The 20227-nt window shown below is 37.8% G+C and overlaps 1 protein-coding gene across 7 annotated transcripts in view; it reads left to right on the forward strand.

The window, feature by feature from the left end:
- The window catches only part of PIEZO2 (piezo type mechanosensitive ion channel component 2), a 347735-nt gene that overhangs the window by 206822 nt on the left and 120686 nt on the right, over positions 1 to 20227 (forward strand). For all 7 annotated transcript variants that reach the window (XM_032182550.1, XM_032182552.1, XM_032182554.1 and 4 more), the window contains 2 exons: positions 13499 to 13709; positions 16734 to 16947. In XM_032182550.1, the coding sequence (XP_032038441.1) occupies positions 13499 to 13709; positions 16734 to 16947 (425 nt within the window). The remainder of the gene's footprint in view (positions 1 to 13498; positions 13710 to 16733; positions 16948 to 20227) is intronic.

Consider the following 20227-nt stretch of genomic DNA (forward strand, 5'->3'; position numbering starts at 1 on the left):
CTTTTAACTACACACTGGAGAATACGTAGACTTTGGTGTGATCAGAAAACATGAGGTTTTGCCCTGTCTCCGGGAAGCCAGTTTTATCAGCTTTAAATCTGCTTTATCACTGGAGCGGTGCAGAATGGGTTTAGCAGCAGAAAAGAATCTGGGGCTGCGTCCATAAGAGCAGACACCTGAAGAACTGAGAAGAGTGGCTAATTGGCACGTTTTGTGTTCAGTCTTTCTCTCTTAAAAGAGCTACTTTTTACCAAAGTGGGCTCTGAGAGACTTTTATGAAGCCCTTGATCTCATGGATAGAAAATATGTTTGCATGTGCATAAAACAGGAGTAATCTGATAGCAGAAACTCAAAAGAAAGACAAAAGGACACGCTGAGGTTCCTCTGAATCTAGACAATGATGTTTAAATACTCACTTTTGGGTTAGTTCAGAGCCTAGAGTCTGGGTAGGAGAAGGGAGCTCAGTCTTCTGGAGGAGATGGGTTCTGGCTGCCAGGCTGCATTCAATAGACTCTGCCTGGAATGCAAGGAAAAAACTGAGCTAACCAGCACTGATCACCCAGAACAGAGGGCAGCTTTAAATTGGATGGTCACAGACTCGCAGCTACCTCAAGGCAATCCACTGGTGCAATTAAATGTGCCAGAATATTCCACAAAGGTAGAGTGTGTGGGAGAAGAAAGAGAAAACTTTGACTGCAAAGAAATACTTATGCTGGGCAGATGGAAATCTGCATAAATATATTTTACTTCTTCACATCAAAACCCAGCAAATATTATTTATATTCTGTGATCTGTATGTATTATAGATTATTTAGTGAACACAGCAGCTGTGTTTAGATATAGTGGCACCAAAAATTCTTCTTTTTTTTTTTTTTTAAATGTAATAGTTACTGTCATGTGAGGTGATCCCCAGTGCTTTGAGAAATTCTGATCTTCACAGCTGAAATGATGGATCTACATCAGAACAAACTGCTTGTTTTTTAAAAATAGAGTGAAATGGAGAGTGGAAAATTAAATACCCATTAAACACATTTTTCCAAACTTCAGCTTTCTCTTTGTAGGTGTCTGCATATAACATCCTGGAATCTTTTCTGCCAGTTAGGAGAAGGCTGCAGAAGCAGCTGAATCCGCTAGGAATTGGCAGGATTTACTGTAAGGAACCTAATGCATATGCAGAACATGCAGCTGAGTGTCTGAATTTTCGAAAATATTGGCATAGTATGAAATGAGCCCAAATCATGTGGGTTTTACTTGATAATTTTCAATTCTTCATTAGTAAAGTCCACTGGAAAAGGCAAAAGTAATTGATCAGTTCTTTGACTTTGGCATTAGCTGGCTGTGTCTGTGTATTGCCATGGCTCTGTACTGATGCTGTAACTCCATTGAATTAGCAAACACTAAATGAGTTACAGCAATAACTGCCCTACAAACAAACGCTTCAGGAGGAGTGTTGAGCTTGGTACTGTGCCTCCAAGGGAAATAGTCCTGGGTTTATTAGACCAACGCTACAGCCAATTCCAGAGTTGAAGAGATTTTGCTGAGAGTTCCTGCCACCATTCATCAGAGATTCATGATATGAGATTTTGTTAAGAATGCATCGGCTGATTTGGGCAGTTTCAACAGAACTGTAAGAGAGGTGGCTTTTCAGGTTGCCAGATGCCTCGCCACGGGTAGTTCTGTACATTAAGAAATCAGCACTCTGACTTACAAGCAAAAGCAGAGAATTTGTTGTACAACTTTACCTTTTTGTGTGATATTTCTTACCCTGAGCAATTCTCAGACCTCTGCGGTTTGGGGGAGCATGGAATACTTTGGAAACAGACTAAATTAAAAGAAGAATGGGTAGTGTTCCTACTCCTTCCAAAATTAACATATAAGAAAACCTTAAATAATTGCTTTAGTATTTCTGAAAGTGACCTTTTCAAAGCTCTGTGTGAATCCATCACATCTCAGTTTTTACATGGATATGCAGAAAAAAATCCTGGAGTTGAGTAGCAGTTTGTGGTACTTGACTCTTTGCTGTACTTTATCATGGCAGTAGCCTCCAGAAACCAGCTGCAGAGCACAATGGATCGGATTGCTCACAGGTTAAGATGCAACTCAAAATGAGAAAAAGTATCAGAATCTAAATTAAGGACAACAAGGATTCATTGAAAAATGGATGTCCTTCTTCATTATACTGCATCTAACTTTAAGGGAAACAGATCTCCACCAGAAAAGTGTATTCTACAGAACAGAACTAGGGGGAGGAGGTTGGAAGGCAGTGAGAGACTCTCAATTATTTGTAAGTAACGCTATCCCAGGAATAAGCAAAGAGTGTGGTTTTAATTAACAGTGAGTCATGAAGTAGGAAGGTCTGCCAGATACCAGGCTGCAGTCCAACTCATTACCACCCTAAATGGTTGCACACTTGGAGCAAACGTGTCTGCAGGCCTTTTTTATTAGGGCTCAGAAAATTTAAAGCAGGTGAATTCAGCTGGAGACAGGCCCGGATTGCAAATGCCGAAAAGCACAATGCCAGTCACGAGGTGTAAAAGGTGAAAGAAAATGAGAGAGAACAGTCAACTCCCAGCTGCAGCTGAAAGTATGACATTTTTGATTTGGTGCAGATGGTGGCTTATATGCCAAAATGCAGATTCAGTATATACAGTCTGATAGGTATTAGAAAGGAAGTAGCTTTTTCTCGAGACCGTGGATGAATTGCCTGATATCATAAGTGACAGGGAAAAAAAAATCCTAGTGAGATTGCATAACTTCAGCTTTACAAGAGGTGTTGATCTTAATTGAAATAAACAGTTGTAGTCTTCAGTGCAGCTTCTTCCATGGCACTTGCTGCCTTGCCTGTTCAAGCTTGTTTCTCATCCACGCTCTTCTAGAAAGTGAAGGGGACCGCTGGGTCTAGACTTCATTCCATAATCTGAGGCTAGCATGATCCCAAAGCCTTCGCCCCTCTCCTTTTCTGTGGAAGACAGAAATTTGTTTGGGACCTCAAAAAGAAAAAGAAAAAAATACCTAGAGGAAATTGTTTTAAAATAAACTAAATTGTGGGAAGAACATGAGGAGAGCTTGGCTTGGGCTGGAATTGGGAGATTCTCACTTCAGCCACAAACTTGTTTTGTGTCCTTGAGCCTATTACTTCATCTCAGCTTCTGTGTCCCTTGGCAAACAGGGACAGTCATAATGCTGTTTTCCAACTTTGTCTTTCTAAGCAGTAGACTGAGAGGCTAGGGCTATTTGTCCTACGCCTACATCAGGCACGTAGTACGTTGAGAGCTCTCTTGATCCAGGTCTCACAGTGCAACTGCGATATGTACTGCGATATGTATAGGCAAGCTCTGAGAGCTACACATGTTCCATGCTTTGTACAAGGACTTCAAAGTCTAAAACTTGCCCATTTAGACCAGTGTCCTTGCTGTACAGGAAATAGCTGATACCTTGTGGGTAACCACAATAAGCAGATAAGAGATAACCTGTTTTCCCCATCTCTGACATTGCAATTTATCCTGATCTCTCCTAGTAAGAGACTGGCTTTAATCCTAAAACATGTGGTTTCATATCCCTTCCAAAAATTTTATTGTTAATTATAGCTACTCTGGATAATCTTGTTAAACATATAATTATCCAGTCCCTTTTAAAACCTCATTAATTTCTTGGCTTAGGTAGCATCATGAAGCAAAGACTTCAATGATTTAATAACTCCTCTCTGATTTTCTTTTAAATTTAACACCCTTTAATTTTATAGAACATCCCTTGTATTACATGTTGTAAAACAAGGTGAGATGGTATAAGAAAAATTAAATTATTTATTATCTGACATTTTTTTTTCTTTAAAAGGTAATCCCTGTCCTTTTTTTTTTTTTTTTTTTTTTTTTTTTTTACATTTCTTTGGTCATTTTCATTATTTGTTCTCTGAAACAGATGTAGTTCTGCAATATCCTCTTGAGCTACAGGTAATATCAATGCCTCAGCATTACAGGCAAGGTTTATTGTTGATCTGAATGATGGCATTATTTCATTCTTTGTTAGACTCAGAGACTGTTAGATTGGGTGAATCTACTAGTGCATCATCTACCTGAACATCCTGTGTAATATGAAGAACTAGTTCAGACTAGGGCACAATTTTAAGAAAGATCTTATGTCCCATTCCTTGTAATTGCTGATGCCTCACTATTTTTTGTGCCTGCAGGTCTCCTTTGAACTTTTTACAGTGGGGCCCATCACCCTGTTTAGATGATCATCCTATTTTTCTGGGATGAGCATAGTTTTATTGAGGTTATTTATTGCTTTGTATTTATCTTAATGTAACTTTATTTTATCAGAATCAAACATTCACCTGCCTTGATTAGCTCTCAGTGACATGGAGCCCTATGTCCATAACTTCCCTAGACATCTCCTGTATGCTACATCTGCTCCTTCACTATTTGCTTTTCTTCAGAGACAGTAAATAAGCATTCCAGCTATTGCAGAAAATGCTACAAGTGAGAAAAGAGGGAAAAATAATTTTTCAGATAGGAAAGGAACTTTTGGGATTCTTTTAGCTTCCTGATGACACCTCATTTGTTTTTTATTTTTTTCCTCTTTACCTTGTCTTTTTTTTTTCTTTTTCATTGCCATTTCTATTTACTATAGCATTAGCTCACCTTTTCTAATAAAAATTATAAATGTTACAATAATAATAAAATATTATTATAAACATTATAGACATTAGAAGTATTTCTTCAGCTTTGACCTCTGGAGAACTGGTCCAGAACCAGTTAGTCTTAGTGTGCTTCGAATGTGGTGTGAGTAAGATTTAATACCTTATTTCTGTGGTTTAAAGACAGTAGGTGAGGTTCCCTTATCACTATGCTTGCAGTGTTTGTAGTAGTGAAGTTTGCCAGACCTTACCCAGCTGCCTCCCTCAGTAACGACTCAAATGCATCTTATCTTAACAGGGGTCAAAAGTTTACAAGTTACATTAGCTTCTTGTTTGATGCACATGTCTTTGGATAAGTCTTAACGCAAATATGCAATTACACTACAACAGTGCTTCAGCAACATAATGTTGTATAGTGCAATATGTTACGTTTTACCAAATGCTGTTAGCCTGTTCAGCATGAAACCTGTCCTGTTTAGCATGCACCTGTCCTGATTTGGTTAGAAAGAGGACAGATGTGTGATGAAATTATTCCTGTGGCAGCTCTTCATTGGGCTTACTGGTTTGCCCTCCTAACAGTCCTCAGTTCTGAGTGTTGAGGTACAATGCTGTCAGCCAGGAGAGCAAAATACTGGGATATTGTTTCCTTTGGACATTCTAAGTGATGAATAACACAATTCAAGAAGGGATCTGAATTGACTCTCCTAGTGTTTCAGGCAGCTGTATCATACAATTCCCTCTGGAAGGCTGGAAGCACCATCTTGAACACAGGGCAGTTTTTCTTCATCCCATTGCTCTTGGCACAGTCATGTTCTATAATTTTGTTTTTCTGGTGGTTAGAAAACCTCTAATTTAGCTTGTACATGTATTCATAACTGCATTATAACCCTTCTAGTTCGTGTGCTCTTTTGATTCAATATATTCTTTCCTTGTCCAGCATTTATTTCCCTGATATTTTGGGAGAAAAGATTTATTTCTTGGTTGCTTGTTTTGTAAGATGAAAGAAGTCAAGCAATTTTGGATCCTGTTGTAGGTTAGATATTCTATTCTCCTGTTCATCCCAGTAATCTGTGGCTCTATAGAGCAGTACTAGAAAAGTACACAGGCTACATCTATAAGAGCTGAGGCAATACTGCAATAACCACAGCATTCCAGTTGGGCTATTTATTGTGCTTCTCAGCAAGATGGATAATGGTACAATGTGTATATTTCTTAGTCCAGGAATTACTGCATATGGGTGCTATGCAACTTCACATACCTGCAGTAGCTCATTTAGAGTTTGTACTGAATTGTGCCTTGTAGTCATAACCCGACTCTTCCTATTTCCTTTTCACTAAAACACCATGTTTAAGCATCTCAGGCCAAACCACTAAATTCTGCCTGTGAGTTCCCTTCTCTTTTGCATTTGGCTTATATACCTAACAGCTTTTTGAAGCTGAGATGTGAAACTGTATTTCCATATTTGCCAAGTGAGTCTTGTGCTGAAATCACTTGATGTTTGCTCAGGTGCGGTAGGTACATTGGGAAGTGAAATAATCTTTGGTCCTCTCAGTACAATATCTATTGTATACAGGATTTAATGAGTTGTCTTCCTGTTATGCTGCTTCACAACTATGGTCGTTTTTCTTTCTTTTTCTTTTTTTTTTTTTTCTTTTTTTTATTTTTTTCATTTCCTCTGAATCTCTAAATGACTCTTCCAGTAAATACCCTGATCATTTTTTTGTAATGAATGACTCTTTCCCAAAAGAGATTTTGCTATTGCAATTCATGTCAATCATTACTATTAAGTCCTATAAAGACATTGACAGCTATTTTTGATGGCACATCCCTGCCAATTTTATGTAGTTCTATGTAGACTGTAAACACAAGATTTAGCATGTTTTAGATCAGTTATAAAATTCTTAATTAAGATCATAGGACTTAAAGTTAATTTAGGACTTTTCAGTGTAATATAAATTTTAGAGTACCATTCAAATTCCAAAATGCCTCTCTCTTATTACTTAACAAATGCTTATTGCAGTTGTCTCACATTTGATTAGTTCTGCTCATTTAGCAGATTTATTTATTTTCCCTGAAGTTATTCAGTGAAGTACTGATTGAGTATAGACTGCAGAGTCCTGAGAGTGGTTTTCTTCTTCTGTCTGGGCTTGTGGTCCACAGCCCTCCCTCCTCTATGCATGTGTAGGGGAAGGTTCTGTTGACCCATCTGAGCTTGCTTTGGACACTAAATGAACACTTCTTCTTAAGGAAGATCCACTTGCTGGGCAGCCCCATTTCTACAATTCCCCAGTTGAATGACATGGAAATTATTAGTATGAAAGTTTTTGTATCTATTCTGTGGTTGAAAAAGCAGGCAGGCTCCTATTCTCACATGTTGATGCTTTAGGAGGACTGTGGAGTTCCCCACTTTCTTGCAAAATTAGAAATTCAATAAATGATTACCTTAGTGTGGTTTAGTATTAATGGCAGGTTAAACCTCCAGTCATTTATATTCCATAAGGGTTTGCAGTTCCTTTGATGGTAAAATAAATAGCACTTAAATCTCTGTTTCCAGACTCATAGTTGGATCTGTCTAGAGAATATTATGTTATTCTGATTAATTTTTCTATATGCATTTTTAGGGTATATTTAGAGCTGCTGCTGCTACTACTAGTTAGGTAATGAATTCCTCCTAGTCCTGTAACTATCTAATTTCTTAAAATTTATATTTAAGAGCTTTTTGGATACAAAAAGGCTTTTTGAGCAAGCTTAAAAGTAGGAACTGAGCCATGTTTTGATATGGTCCATCTCAACTGAGTGCACCAGCTTAGGCACTGTGAAGGAAATTGAACTAAAACCATGTGATAGTAGAGAGGGAGTCTATTCCTATAGCTCTTCTGGCACTAACATGGTTGAATCATATGGCTTGTCTCAGGTGATTCCTAAACCCAGCAGTTCAATATGTGTTACATTTTTTTTTTAAATGAAGGGGAAATCCAGAAGATTGGTCATAGTAACAGCTTGAATGGCTTATAAAAGATGTCTAATAAAGTGTTTCTATGCTGCTCTGTCACAGGTACAGAATAAAAACACGATCTCTAGCTAAAGGTGACAAAGTAGTTACAAGGTAAGGCTGCTGCGGAGGGGGCCCAGGAAGGAACAGGCTCCAGAAAGCGTCTGCTTGCTGGGGTGAGTTCTGCAGCCCTGATGGTAATGCAGAGGCAGCATGAGTGTGCTTAAATCAGCGAGCTCCAGCCCTGCTCCTCCAGAGTTTGTTCCAGGCTCTCGCTCATAAAGGCCCTGTGCAGAGTGCAACCACAGGACGGGCAGGTTGCCTTGGGAGCAAGGGGTTGTCAGCCCTGGGGGTGCTGCTGGGATGCGTGGTTTCTGCCATCTCAGGTACTGCTGCCTGCGTTGGTTTAACCTGGCAGGCAGCTCAGCACCATGCAGCCATTTACTCACTCCCCTCCGGTGGGATAGGGGAAAGAATCAAAAAGGGGTAAAAGTGTGAGAACTCATGTCAAGGACAGCATAATAAGAATAAAAATAATAATAATTAAAAAAAAAAAAAAAGACAAGTGATGGACAACATGATTGCTCATCTCTCAACAACTGGTGCCCAGCCAGTCCCCAGGCAATGGTAGCTTCCCTGGCCAAATCCACCCTTGGTTTTATTTTTCAGCATGGTGACACACAGTGTGGGACATCCCCTTGGCCAGACTGGGCAGCTGTCCTGGCTGTGTCCCCCCCCCCAGCTCCTGGTGCACCGCCAACCTCCTGTCTGGCAGGGCAGCATGAAGAGCAGAAAGGCCCTTGGCTCTGTGCGAGCACTGATCTGCAGCAACTGAAACATCCCTCTGTTATCAACACCGTTCTCATGAAAAATCCAAAACGTGGCACTGTACCAGCTACTAGGAAGAAAATTAACTGTATTGCAGCTGAAAGAGGACACTACTACACTACTACACAATCTAATTGCAGGTCGTATTTCTACTGCCTGTGATCCACACACTGGAAAAAAAAAGTGTCATCTCAACATTGGCTTGGATAATGAGGCTCATCACTGCAACTCTCTGTAGCTTTTCAGATGCCCACATAATATACACGTAAATTGAGCTGACACAGCAGAATCCATTTAACCTTTGTTAAAAGTTCTGGAAGCAACATCTTAAAAAAAAAAAAAAAAAAAAAAAAAAAAAAAAAAAAAAAAAAGTTGGCAAAGTTCACCTAACTGTACATTTTTCTCAGGCTTGTTTTTCATTTTCACACTCCTCTCTGTTTATTTCCTGGTACTGGCTGGGAGGAAATGTCAAAATACTGCAAAAGAAGCTATTTGTACAGCATTTATCAGCCAACTGGAGGGAGGAAGCACCTGAACTCTCATGAGAACTTACTCTTGTGAGCTTAGCAGCACACGCTTGAAAGGTGCTGATAATTAATGCAATGCATTCACAGGCATAGAATTTGTGTTCATTTGGGGAGACTTACGTATCCTTAGTTAGTTAAAATTTTGTTGCTCATTTGGATTTTTGAATCATTGCATTCCTTTCCTTTCTAGAATTGTAAAGTCAATAAAAAAGCAAATTTGTGAAATTGTGTTTACAGAGACAATAGCAGTAAACACAGGTACAAAGCAAGGAATGTTCTGAAGCAAGAATGGGCTTTTGGTTGGAGTTAGAGCTTCCTGTTAGTAAATATATCTCTGGGACTAGAGGATATCTTTATGCAGCAGTGTTTATACTGTACCAGATGAAACATGTAAAAGTTTGATGTTAATAAACCAGCCCCCAAAGTAGCTAATGGACATTCTGGCCCTGGCTGCAATAGTAGCTGCTGTAGCTGCCACAGAGGCGATACTGTTTCCCTGCCTGTGCTCTATCTCAATTTGGCAGTTTAAAAAAATGTTTTACAATAAATACTCCTGGGACTTGCACACGATTGCTGAAAAACCTAAACTGCATTTAGACTGTTTATAAAAAGTCCTGGGGCCCTGCTCTGCAGAGCAAAGGTCATGGAAACACATGTTTATGACTTCACAAATGCTCTATACTCCTTGAATGAAGAAGTTTATTTGATTTAATCAGCATCCACAGGGATCCTGTAATTGCATAATAAGTAATTTATTATGGAAGTAAAAGTATTTTTCTAACTGTAGCCTATGTAGCATGGGTTTGTAGCTTTGGACTAATCCACGTAGTAAAAAGAGCTTTGCAAAACAGTCTGACTGGAGTAATGGTGTTCTATGATGAGCGTGTACTTGCATGGCTATTTAATCATCAGAAAGTGTTAAAACAACAGGCACATTATCACCATGCTGGATGTAAAAGCTGTTCACTGTTTGCCTGCCATTGGCAATTTGAAGTGTTTGATGTGAAAAGCTGGAAAACTGTCGCAGCTAATCCAGTTGGTTGGTGGTGGATATGAAACCAGGGGAATCCAAAGTTTGTCTTTTTGATATACACTGGAACGTGGCCTTTCAGCTACTTCAGAAAAGGAACACGGCCTTCCGGCTACTTCACTTCACCTTGGATACCAAATTGCAAAGGGATATGCTTGTATACAAAAAGTGAAACCTATGGTTGTTTATCTCTCAAAGACTTTTCACTGAAATAGTCATTGACTAGGGCATGAATAAGACCACTACAAGATAGAATAAAGGTAAGGACATCCTTAAAAGCACTTCTGAATAGCAAAGAGAGATGCAGAAACTGATCAAGTTTGTTAGCAGAAACTAACCCCCTAATTTGTGCCCATTGCCTCTTGTGGTACCCAGTAACTGTAGAAGAAGAAGCAGGCACACGCTCTGAGCCCCAGGCCGCACTTGTGTGCTGTGCGGGTGGCCAAGCACTGGCACAGGCTGCTCAGAGAGGTTGTGGGGCCTGGCAGTGGTGCTGGGTACCCTGCTCTGGGTGGCCCTGCTGGGGCAGGGGGCCTCTAGGCCAGCCTCACCAAACTCGTCAACTTTCAAGTTTTTAGCTATGCTTAAAATACCTCAGTTCCTGGAAAGTTTGGACCATCATCTCCTTCTCATCAGTATCCTAGCTGAGTGAAGTAGTCTCCCTCCTAGTGCTTTTCCTTGGCCATGCTGTTTCATGTGTGTCAGTACCAGATTATTAATGTCGAACTGTTAAGACAAAATGTAGCCTAAAGGTTCTTCTGATCAATGAAACAAGAGTGATTAGTCTTGTCAAGTAAAAAAAAAAAAAAAAAAATATATATATATATATATATATATATATATATATATGATCCTTCTCATCATGATAGGAAAATCTAACAAAAAAAAAATCTGATGACAGCAAGGTGTGAAATTCAGCTTTCGGCACCTGCGATGAGGGGGAAAAGACAGTAAACATTAAAGTCCCAGCTTTCATTGGGCTGTTTTTATGTGATTTTCTTACTTCTCTGTCCTTGTATTTATTTTGTTCTTGAAAGTATTGCATTTTTTCCTCCAATTTATACTTGAAAATATTTTAAATGTTACATTTTTCCCTCAAGAACTTCTACTTCCATATGGATAATATATTTTTATTTTCTCTTGTGACTCTTCAGACTTTCATGTCTTGTTCCTGCATATGTAAAGTACTATATTAGCGATTTAGACAGAACTCCTATTCACTCTAAGCTGTAGAAAATGTATCACTCTTGTCTTCATGTTCAGTGATAGAAGAAGACTCTTGATAGAGAAGACTCTTGTCTTCATGTTCATGATATTCATACCTGTCCTCAAAATCTCCCTTGGAATATCTTATTTTGAAATTATTCCTTTCACGTTATTTTAAGTAATTATATGTTTTAATGCTTACTGTCTTCAGGATGTTGAAAGCTCTAGCTGAGGAAACAATGGTCTCCTTCACACAGGTACATAGACCTTTGTATAGCTGGAGTGTTGTCTCATAACTTCTAAATACCCAGCAATCCCGCTGATTCTCTTTGGTTTGTGGTGTGAACACTGTTGAAAGTTTCACTGTTCACTGGAAAAATATTAAGCTAAAGGCACAGAGCAGTAGAGCCAGTCCAGGAGGAGCGTGACTGAGCATAAGAGGACTAGGAGAGGAGCAGATTTATCTGGTAATTACAGCCTAAGCAGAAGTGATTATTACTTTTGCCCTTCTCATTGAAACAGCTGTAGTAGAATTGAGATCAGCATCTATCGTTCAGACTCCTGTCACCATTGTTTCTGACTATTTAAGTAGCTCCTGTCTAAACAGGAGCTCAGAAAGGAGCTGCAACAATGAACAGACTGTGAACTTCTTTGTGCTGCATGTCCTGAAATACATATAGTTAGTGAAATAGCCAGTTATGTCCAAGCGAAAGGTAGATTTCCCAGATCAGCCCTACTGCATTTAATACATATTTCATTGTCTGTGAAATAGATGCTCTTGAGAATGAGTGGGCTTTTTCTGGGCATTCACAACATTGGTAATGTTCCAAAGTAGGAGGAGATAGTTGGCACCAAGCTTAGAGGTGAAATGAAGGAGCCCAGAGAGAATTTTTTTCCCTTTGGGAATCTACATAACAAAATGATACTGAAGAATTTGGTTGAGTTAAGCAGGCTTAGAGTTCAGCTATTCCTACTGCAATCTTATCTGTCAGTGTGGAATTTTTTGCTGCCAAAAGTCACCAATAAATATAACATTGCTATTCTAATGAAAAATATCAATAATCTCTCTTTCTCACTTTCACACACACAGATACTGCTTGGCCAGAACATTAGCTAATATAAATTCAGATTAGTGCCAAAGAAGTTATGATGTATTACAGAGTGAAATTCTGGCTTGAAACTATTACATTTATATATATATATATAAATATATATATATGTATATATATATATATATATATGTATGTATATATGTATACATATGTATGTATGTATATGTGCCCCTTTGTGCCACTGTGAATGACTAATATTTCCATAAATGGTATCTCTGGGTGGGCCTCCTGCTAATCCTGGTGATTCTCACAGTAGGTTGATGATTTAGTCTGCATCACTCAAGAGCTCTGTATGTCTTCTGGTCTCCAAGATACGATGGAGACTTGATGGTGAAGGCCACTGCCAAATCCTAACAAACCACTCAAGTATGAGAGACCTTTTCCCATTTCCTTCTTTTCCTTTTTCCATTGTGCAGTTCTAAGCCACTGGTCTCATTTCCCATGCTAAGCTGTTGCAGATCACTCAAGCTTTCACTACTTCTCTCCTTTTGACTTTTTCTCCTTTTTTTTTTTTTTTTTTTCTTTTTTTCCAACATCAGCCAACCTCATCATTTCTCATTCTTTCCCCAGGTCTCTGCTGGACATAGTTTTTCTCTCCCAACCTGCCCTTCTGTCACCCATGAGCTATCTGACCATTTATCTCAGCCCTTGTTGTTCTGTCTCAGATCATTCATGCTCAGGTTTTGTGTTAGAAGTCTGAGAAAGGGTTGAAAAGTGAGGTTAGCTTAGGAGCATCAACCAGAAAGGCACTTTGGCTTAGTGTCTGAAGCTTATATCCAAAGAGGAGTTTGAGATTATACATTGCAAGATGGAAAGAATGCTGAGCAAACCAGATCAAATTTCATATGGAAATGAACATGCAGCCAGTTGTGCGTGTGTCGGAAGACTGAAGTCTTTCTGAGACAACTCTTAACATCCTTTTCTCTTGATACAGATCTGAAGTGGGAGCCATCAATGTACAACTCTAGCTTTAGTACATCTTTCATATTTCTCTTGTTCCTTGCATATAGTCAGAGATTATAAGAAGACTTAATTTTTAAATATTTTTAATCTTTTTTCTTTTTTTTTTTTTTTAATGTCAAACCCCTTTCTGTCTCTTTCTCTTGCATTCTCTCTCTCTCTCTCTCTCTCTTTTTTTTTTTTTTTTTTTTCCCCCTCCTTTTTTAGGCTGTAAGAGAAAAGTTGGAGCCAGATGATGCTTTGATGTATGAAGAAGATCTGGATGATGAAGACGGTGCTGAAGGAGAATTTGAGGAAACGATGAAATTAAAATTGCTGCGTAGAATCGCTTCCCTTGCATCCAAACTGAGGGAGTTTATTGGCAACATGATAACCACCACTGGAAAAGTTGTTGTTACAATTTTACTTGGTTCAGCAGGTTGGTGCATTTGAAAAATTTCCTCCAGAGCCCATTAGATTATTAATTTAACAAATGAGTTTTCAGCGCTTTGGCACCTGCGGGAATAACAATGGAAATTTTTAAGGGAAAAGAAATTGCTGCTGATTTTATTTAAATTAACTTTTTGGCAGGCACTGGAGTATGCTGAATTGCTTTATTTTTTTTATGCTACTGCTACATGGACCTATCATTCTGCATGTGACTTTTACGTTTTCTGTTATAACCAAATGGTGAATAGTTGCATATTATAAATGGCAATAACATGAATTTATAGATTTGGTACTGCCAGTTCCAAGTGTAAAAAGGAACCGTATTCATATAGCCTTTTAAAAAAAAAAAAAAAAGAGAGGAAGAGAGAGAAGGAGAGAGAGAAAGAAAGGAAGAAGGAAGGAAGGAAGAAAGGAAAGGAAAAGAAATGATTAATAGGTGAACCATGCAGTGTATAACAAAAGTGTGTAGCAGAATTTACAATGATTTTTGATGTGATTTTAATGTTGGTTGTTTAAAGTAGCTTTTTTGATATGATACATTAACAGCGTATATAACATTTTCTTTAGTAATACATAATCAGCTACAGAGAGAACTGAAGTACACAAAATTATTGTTGGTTGTAGTAAATTGATTGAAAATATGTTCCTGCAGTTGTAAATTAGCGTTTATCTGCCTATGTGATGTTTAAACAGGATCCCTACATATGAAGCATAAGTGCAAGTGTATGAGTAACATAGAAGTATGCTAAAATATATATTAAAAAAAAAGGTGGTATAAAATTTTTTGGATGACAAGGACAGGACTGATGTGGATTTTTCAGTGAGGTAGGCTGTTTCACTAATGCAAACTCATCTAACAGCCCTAGATGTAGCCAAATTCTAAGTAATAAAAAAAAAAGGGGGAAAAAATAGGCTATGTGGATCACAGTGGAGAATGACATCAGGGAAGACAGATACCATGAAAAAGAATGGCTGACAGGTATGCGCAAATGGAAATTATTTCAGTGTCTTTCTGAAGTTGCATGAATATAAACAAAACATAACCAGTGGAAGATGAAGCAGAAGTATCACACATAAGTGGTAGGAGGCATTTTCTCAGAGTGGCATTGGGCAGCTTGTCTGCATAATTCCAAAACACACTGAGGACTGGGAGGTATTCAGAGGAAAGTTACAAAAAGGGCTTGAGGTCTGGGAAGCCTATATTCCAAAGAGAGACCTCAAGCTTAATTAGTTAAATACTTCCATATTCACTGTGCCAAGAAAAAAAAAATTATATATATATATATATATATATATATATATATATATATATATATATATGAATGATGGTTTGATTGCAGTCTGCAAGTACTGACACGGGTACAAAGAACCTACATATTTGTGGCAGACATTTAATCTAGCAGAAGTTATAATGTGACTCAATATTTAAAACAATTTGAAACCGAAAATAAATTTTGAATTTTTCACAGACAAAGTAATTTGCCGTATAAACAACTTATTTATGGATATCGCATATTCTCCTTCTCCTAAAGTGTTTAAATTAAGACAAAGTATCTTTCTGAAGGAAGCAAATATAGAGTTATAGGTTTGAGGCAGAAATTACTGGGTAAAATTTTATATCCTGCATTACGGAGACAGTCAGAATAGATGATCCCTGTGGTTCTGTCATGCTTTTAAAAGTGCAAGCCTATGGAAAAGTCAGCAGATTATACGCCAGAGCAGAAACAAACACCCTAGGCTGAAGATGTAGTCTGAAGCATGATGTAGAAGGTTGCAAGAATCATACTCAAACAAAATTACCATGAGTAAGGATCCTTATGGTACACATTTTGCCCAGCATCCCATGCTTGTGGCCAGCTTTTGACAATTTCTGCCATTAAAATCCAGAGTGAAGCCCTCTGCCTTCTGAAACCCTTTCTGTCCCCTGCTGCCTTGCAAGGACTCTGCTCTGTGAAAGCTGGGGACAGAAATGTTTGGGGCTACCATTCGGGCATGTCACAAGTCTGTCGGGGAGAGACCCCCTGGAGCACAGCAAAGGCAGCTGTGGCCATACCGGAGCCATGGGGCACCGGGAGCCTGCAGATCTGTCCTGAAGGAAGGCAGCATTCAGATGCACTAGTAAAGAAGTTAAAAACAAGTGGGGGCAGTCATCCCTACATAGTTCTCTTAGCTTCAGTACTGTTACTGCAGTGACCCCACTAAGCTGCTAAGCTGCATGTAAGGTCTCTATGTCATTTTCTCCTGGTTTCCACTCCTGGACGTGTATATCTTTCCTGCTTCCTCATTTCTTTGTGGGATACACACAGAACATCAGATTTCCTTCACCAATCAGACATTTTAACAAATGAAATACTCTGCTACTTGGGTAAGAGCAAAATCAATATACATAGGTACGACAGCAGATTGCTTGTCATATGCAAATTTCAAGTTTCTATGAGTTATAAGAATAAAAAAATCTACTGAATATTTTCTAGATAGCTTTTATTTTCACTATATGTATCTTTTTTTTTCATTTTTATTAACTCAAGATACTTCAAGATTTATATGACAAGGCTTTTTACTGTTCATTCGTCGTGCCATTTTAACATCGTATACTTACAGTTCATTTTGAAATCCAACATGCCAGTGCTCTCAGGCAATGTCTCCATTGGTTGGCCTTGCAGCCACATTTCTGGTTTTCTCCATGCTTTGCAAAACATCTTTACAAATGTGAGAGAAGATTTCATCTTGGAGCAAGGTCTGAAGCAACGTTGTGTACAAAGCCCAAAGGTTTACGGATTAAGTGAATCAAGAATGGATTAAGTGAATCAAGAAAAAAAAAAAAAAAAAAAAAAAAAAAAAGATCCTTTTAGTCTCCCAGCTAATAGCAATCTAGCAATCTTAAGAGCTAATTCTAATAATTAGCATAAAACTAACTAGATTAAGTTGTATAATGCACTTGTCAGACTTAAGTATTAACCAAATGCTGGTGTTTCCCACACTTTTCCAACCCTTCAAATTTTTGTTTTGACAGGTATGATGGTGCCATCTTTGACCTCTGCTGTGTATTTCCTTGTATTTTTGGGCCTGTGTACATGGTGGTCTTTTTGCCAAGTATTTGATCCGCTGATATTCAGCTGTCTGTGTGTATTAATGGCTATATTCAGTGCGGGGCACATAATTGGACTTTACCTGTACCAGCTACAGTTCTTCCAGGAGGTTGTTCCACCAAAAGATTTCTATGCCAGGTGAGAGAAATTCCTTTCTTGTTTAGTTGTGGACAAATGATGCAATGTTCTGTTATTGCCTGTTGTTGAAGATGGTCTTCCACATAATGCTTTGACAAAATTTCTGTGTCACTTTGGGAATCATCATGTTCAGTCTTTGAAGAGTGGAAGTAAAACAGACTGAATGTTTTGGATGATAGAACAGTGACAGTCCTGTCTGGGCAATTGGATACAGAGGGAACGTTAGAAGGGGAAGGTGATTTTTTAAATTTTTATTTGTATATTTTTATTTGTATTATTATTTTATTGAGGCTCGCATGTGAGTGAGAAGGACTTGGTTAAGACAGGAGATAAAGGAAACCAGTGGCAGCATTGATGCAAAGGCAGTGTATGCATGTATGTTTTTGTTATAGGAAAAGAAATATTCTGAGGTCTAATGTAGTAGTGTCTTAACTGAGGCAAAATGAAAGTGTGGCACCATCCTTGTGTGCAGAGACTGAGGGCTGCTGTGGTACTTCATCTGCTGTGCATAATACTAGACTGTTAATATAAAAATTCTCTGTGGTCATGCAGAACATGCTGATCTTATGTTCATACCAAAAGCTGCATCACTTCTGGGTCAAAAAGCAAGTTAATTTCTAGTTACTGCTGCAGTAAATATTAAATGGATGTGACTTTTCTGACCCTTTAATTTTTTTATGTGCTTTTATACTGGCGTCTAAAAGAAGATGAAGTAATAGATGTGTTTTATTCCTTACTATTTTATTTTATTTTTTTGCTGCTGGATTATGACTGCAAATTTTTTTAATGGTATGTGTTTATAGTCGTATAGTGTTTCCTTAGATTAAATTAAATACAAAACTTATTTTTATTTCTAGTAAGCCTATTGCTCCTTATAAGTATTATAAGTTGAAAATGAAGAGGTATCAGATGTACTGGGGTGAATCAATTAATGATTCATATCTTGGTGTACTTCATTAAAAGCAGCAAAAAATGAGCTGCTTAGCAACAGTAGTTGGTACTTTACCAGTTATTTTGACATTTTATCTTGTACAGATTAATAAATGTGTGTTCTGTGATATTGGAATTGCTGACTGGAGGAGGCTGATTTTGGAGGGCATAGCATTACCGGGAAAATCAGAAATGGTCTACTTCGTTTAGGATCTTTTGTGCCACCTAGAGGTCAATGGAGGAGAATGGATAATTTCTAGTAGTTCCGAGTTGCTAAACAACTCACAACTTCCCTGAAATCTTTGTTACTTTCTCCGTGTATTAATAAAAGAAACAGAAATTATTATTAATCCAAATATGAGGTTATCATCTTACAATGTTTTATCACCAGACAGTAGTAAAATTTTATCATGGCAAGGAAGTATGTTTCACAACATTTTTGCTATAAAAATCTTCAGAAGCATCATTTGTAAAAGCTCTTTCCTTCTTTTTAGTATTTTCGTTACAAATTTTAACTTATTTTACTTTTCAATTAATTTAGTCTCAAGCTTAGTTTGTATATTAGGTTAATTTTGTAAATTCTACAGTTTATGATTAAATTTCTTTCAGTGCAAATATACCACTTAATTTTCATCACTATTTTTTGAAATGAAAAGTAAGATTGCAAGAAAATTATTACTTCACTGAAGCACCTTCAGAGTGTCGGTAAAAAAAAAATTCTTGTGTTGGGCTTTGGAACTTTTATTTATCTTGCTAGTCTTTGTAAGCGAAAATCATGTAATCTTATTGTAAACTTCCTCTTGAAATGGTACGGTTGTGTACTCTGTCTTTTATATATATAACATGAAGAACTGATGTTCTAAATTACACAGGAAATCATATTGGAACATACAAAAACTGACAGTGACTTCGACAGGAGGTGTGGTGATTATGTTCTTTCTTCACTCGTGGTTCAATTTTCTTTGATCTGATTTTAGGGAGATGGGTTTGAAGAGCATCATGACAGGTGTTATCAATGCTTGGAGGTGCAAATCTGAGTGTAAGAAAAGCTACTAATAAGGTTTTTAGTTATTGGAGTAGGACTCGGATGTAAAGCAGAGGCTAGAGGAGTGAAAAGTGAGAGACATACTGGAATGGTACAGAAAAATATTTTAGCATTTCTCATCTTAGAAGAAATTTAATACCTTGCTATTTTATGTACCATCTTGGTTTAAAGTGAAGCTAAGTTTTCAGAGTTCCCATTGATACCAGTGGGTGGCCTACATTGGTAAATTATATGCTGAGAAAAGAATCTGATTCTCACTATTTTTCTCTGCTATTCTCACCCAGAACATGCTATTCAATGTCTTTTTTTTTTTTTTTTTTTTTTCAAAAGGAAAATAGAAGATTGTTCTTATACTTACTCACCTGAATGAACTCTCCTTATTTAGTTGAAAAATATTCACTGTATGTAAAATTTTACAACAGGTACATGTATTTGCATGCCTTAGTTTTAGGGCTGTTATAAGTGGACCTTTATCTGTAAAAGAAGGGGAAAGGAAACATAAAGAAAAAGGGCTTTTATTTCTCTGGGAAGTTTTGACGGCTTGTCCCCTAGGTTAAACTCTCCTCAGATGCAAGGGCAGATATGAAAATTACTGCTGTTGGGTTATCAGTGTATATTTTTTCTCTTTGCAGAGCATAAGGCTAAGATTGGTATTTCTGGGTTTGAGATCTCAAATTTGCAAGAAATGTGCAAGTTGTTTCTGCTCCACAAAAAAACGTGTTGTCTCTGAATACTAGTGCATTCAGCTCACCACTGTATCAATTGATTTCAGGCTAGATGATGTTAAACTATACCCAAACAAGCTGGAAAATTCTCAATATTTTATTATTAATATTTTTCAGCTTAGGTTTGCATCATGCTTGTGCTGCTCCTTCTTTTTAAAAACACTTCAACTCAAAATTCAGCAGTCATGACTGTAAGAAGTGACTGAACAGTATCACCAGACAAATGTAGTTTTCTTGAAAGGGGGTGGTCTGAAATAAAACTAGGGAAATATATCCCCTCTGGTGAACTTTGATGTTTTGCCCTGGAACCTTTTGGGATTCTGCAAGCAAACTACCACCACCACTGCCCTGCAATAGGATATTGTGATAACACATCCCTGCATATTTGCCATATTGCTGTTATCAAACATGAAGACACTGATCTTCTACGAGGTTTGAAATCTACTATAGTGACTTTCTGGTTCTGCTATGGACATACAGAAATGTCATAAGCACAAACACACACTTAAATGCCATCCAGCATGCAGTGGAGTCTACAGATTTAGGAATACATAGGGTACTGAAAATTTGAAGGATAGCT

This window comes from Aythya fuligula, chromosome 2 (assembly GCF_009819795.1).
Source record: "Aythya fuligula isolate bAytFul2 chromosome 2, bAytFul2.pri, whole genome shotgun sequence".
NCBI classification, from domain to species: Eukaryota; Metazoa; Chordata; class Aves; order Anseriformes; family Anatidae; genus Aythya; species Aythya fuligula.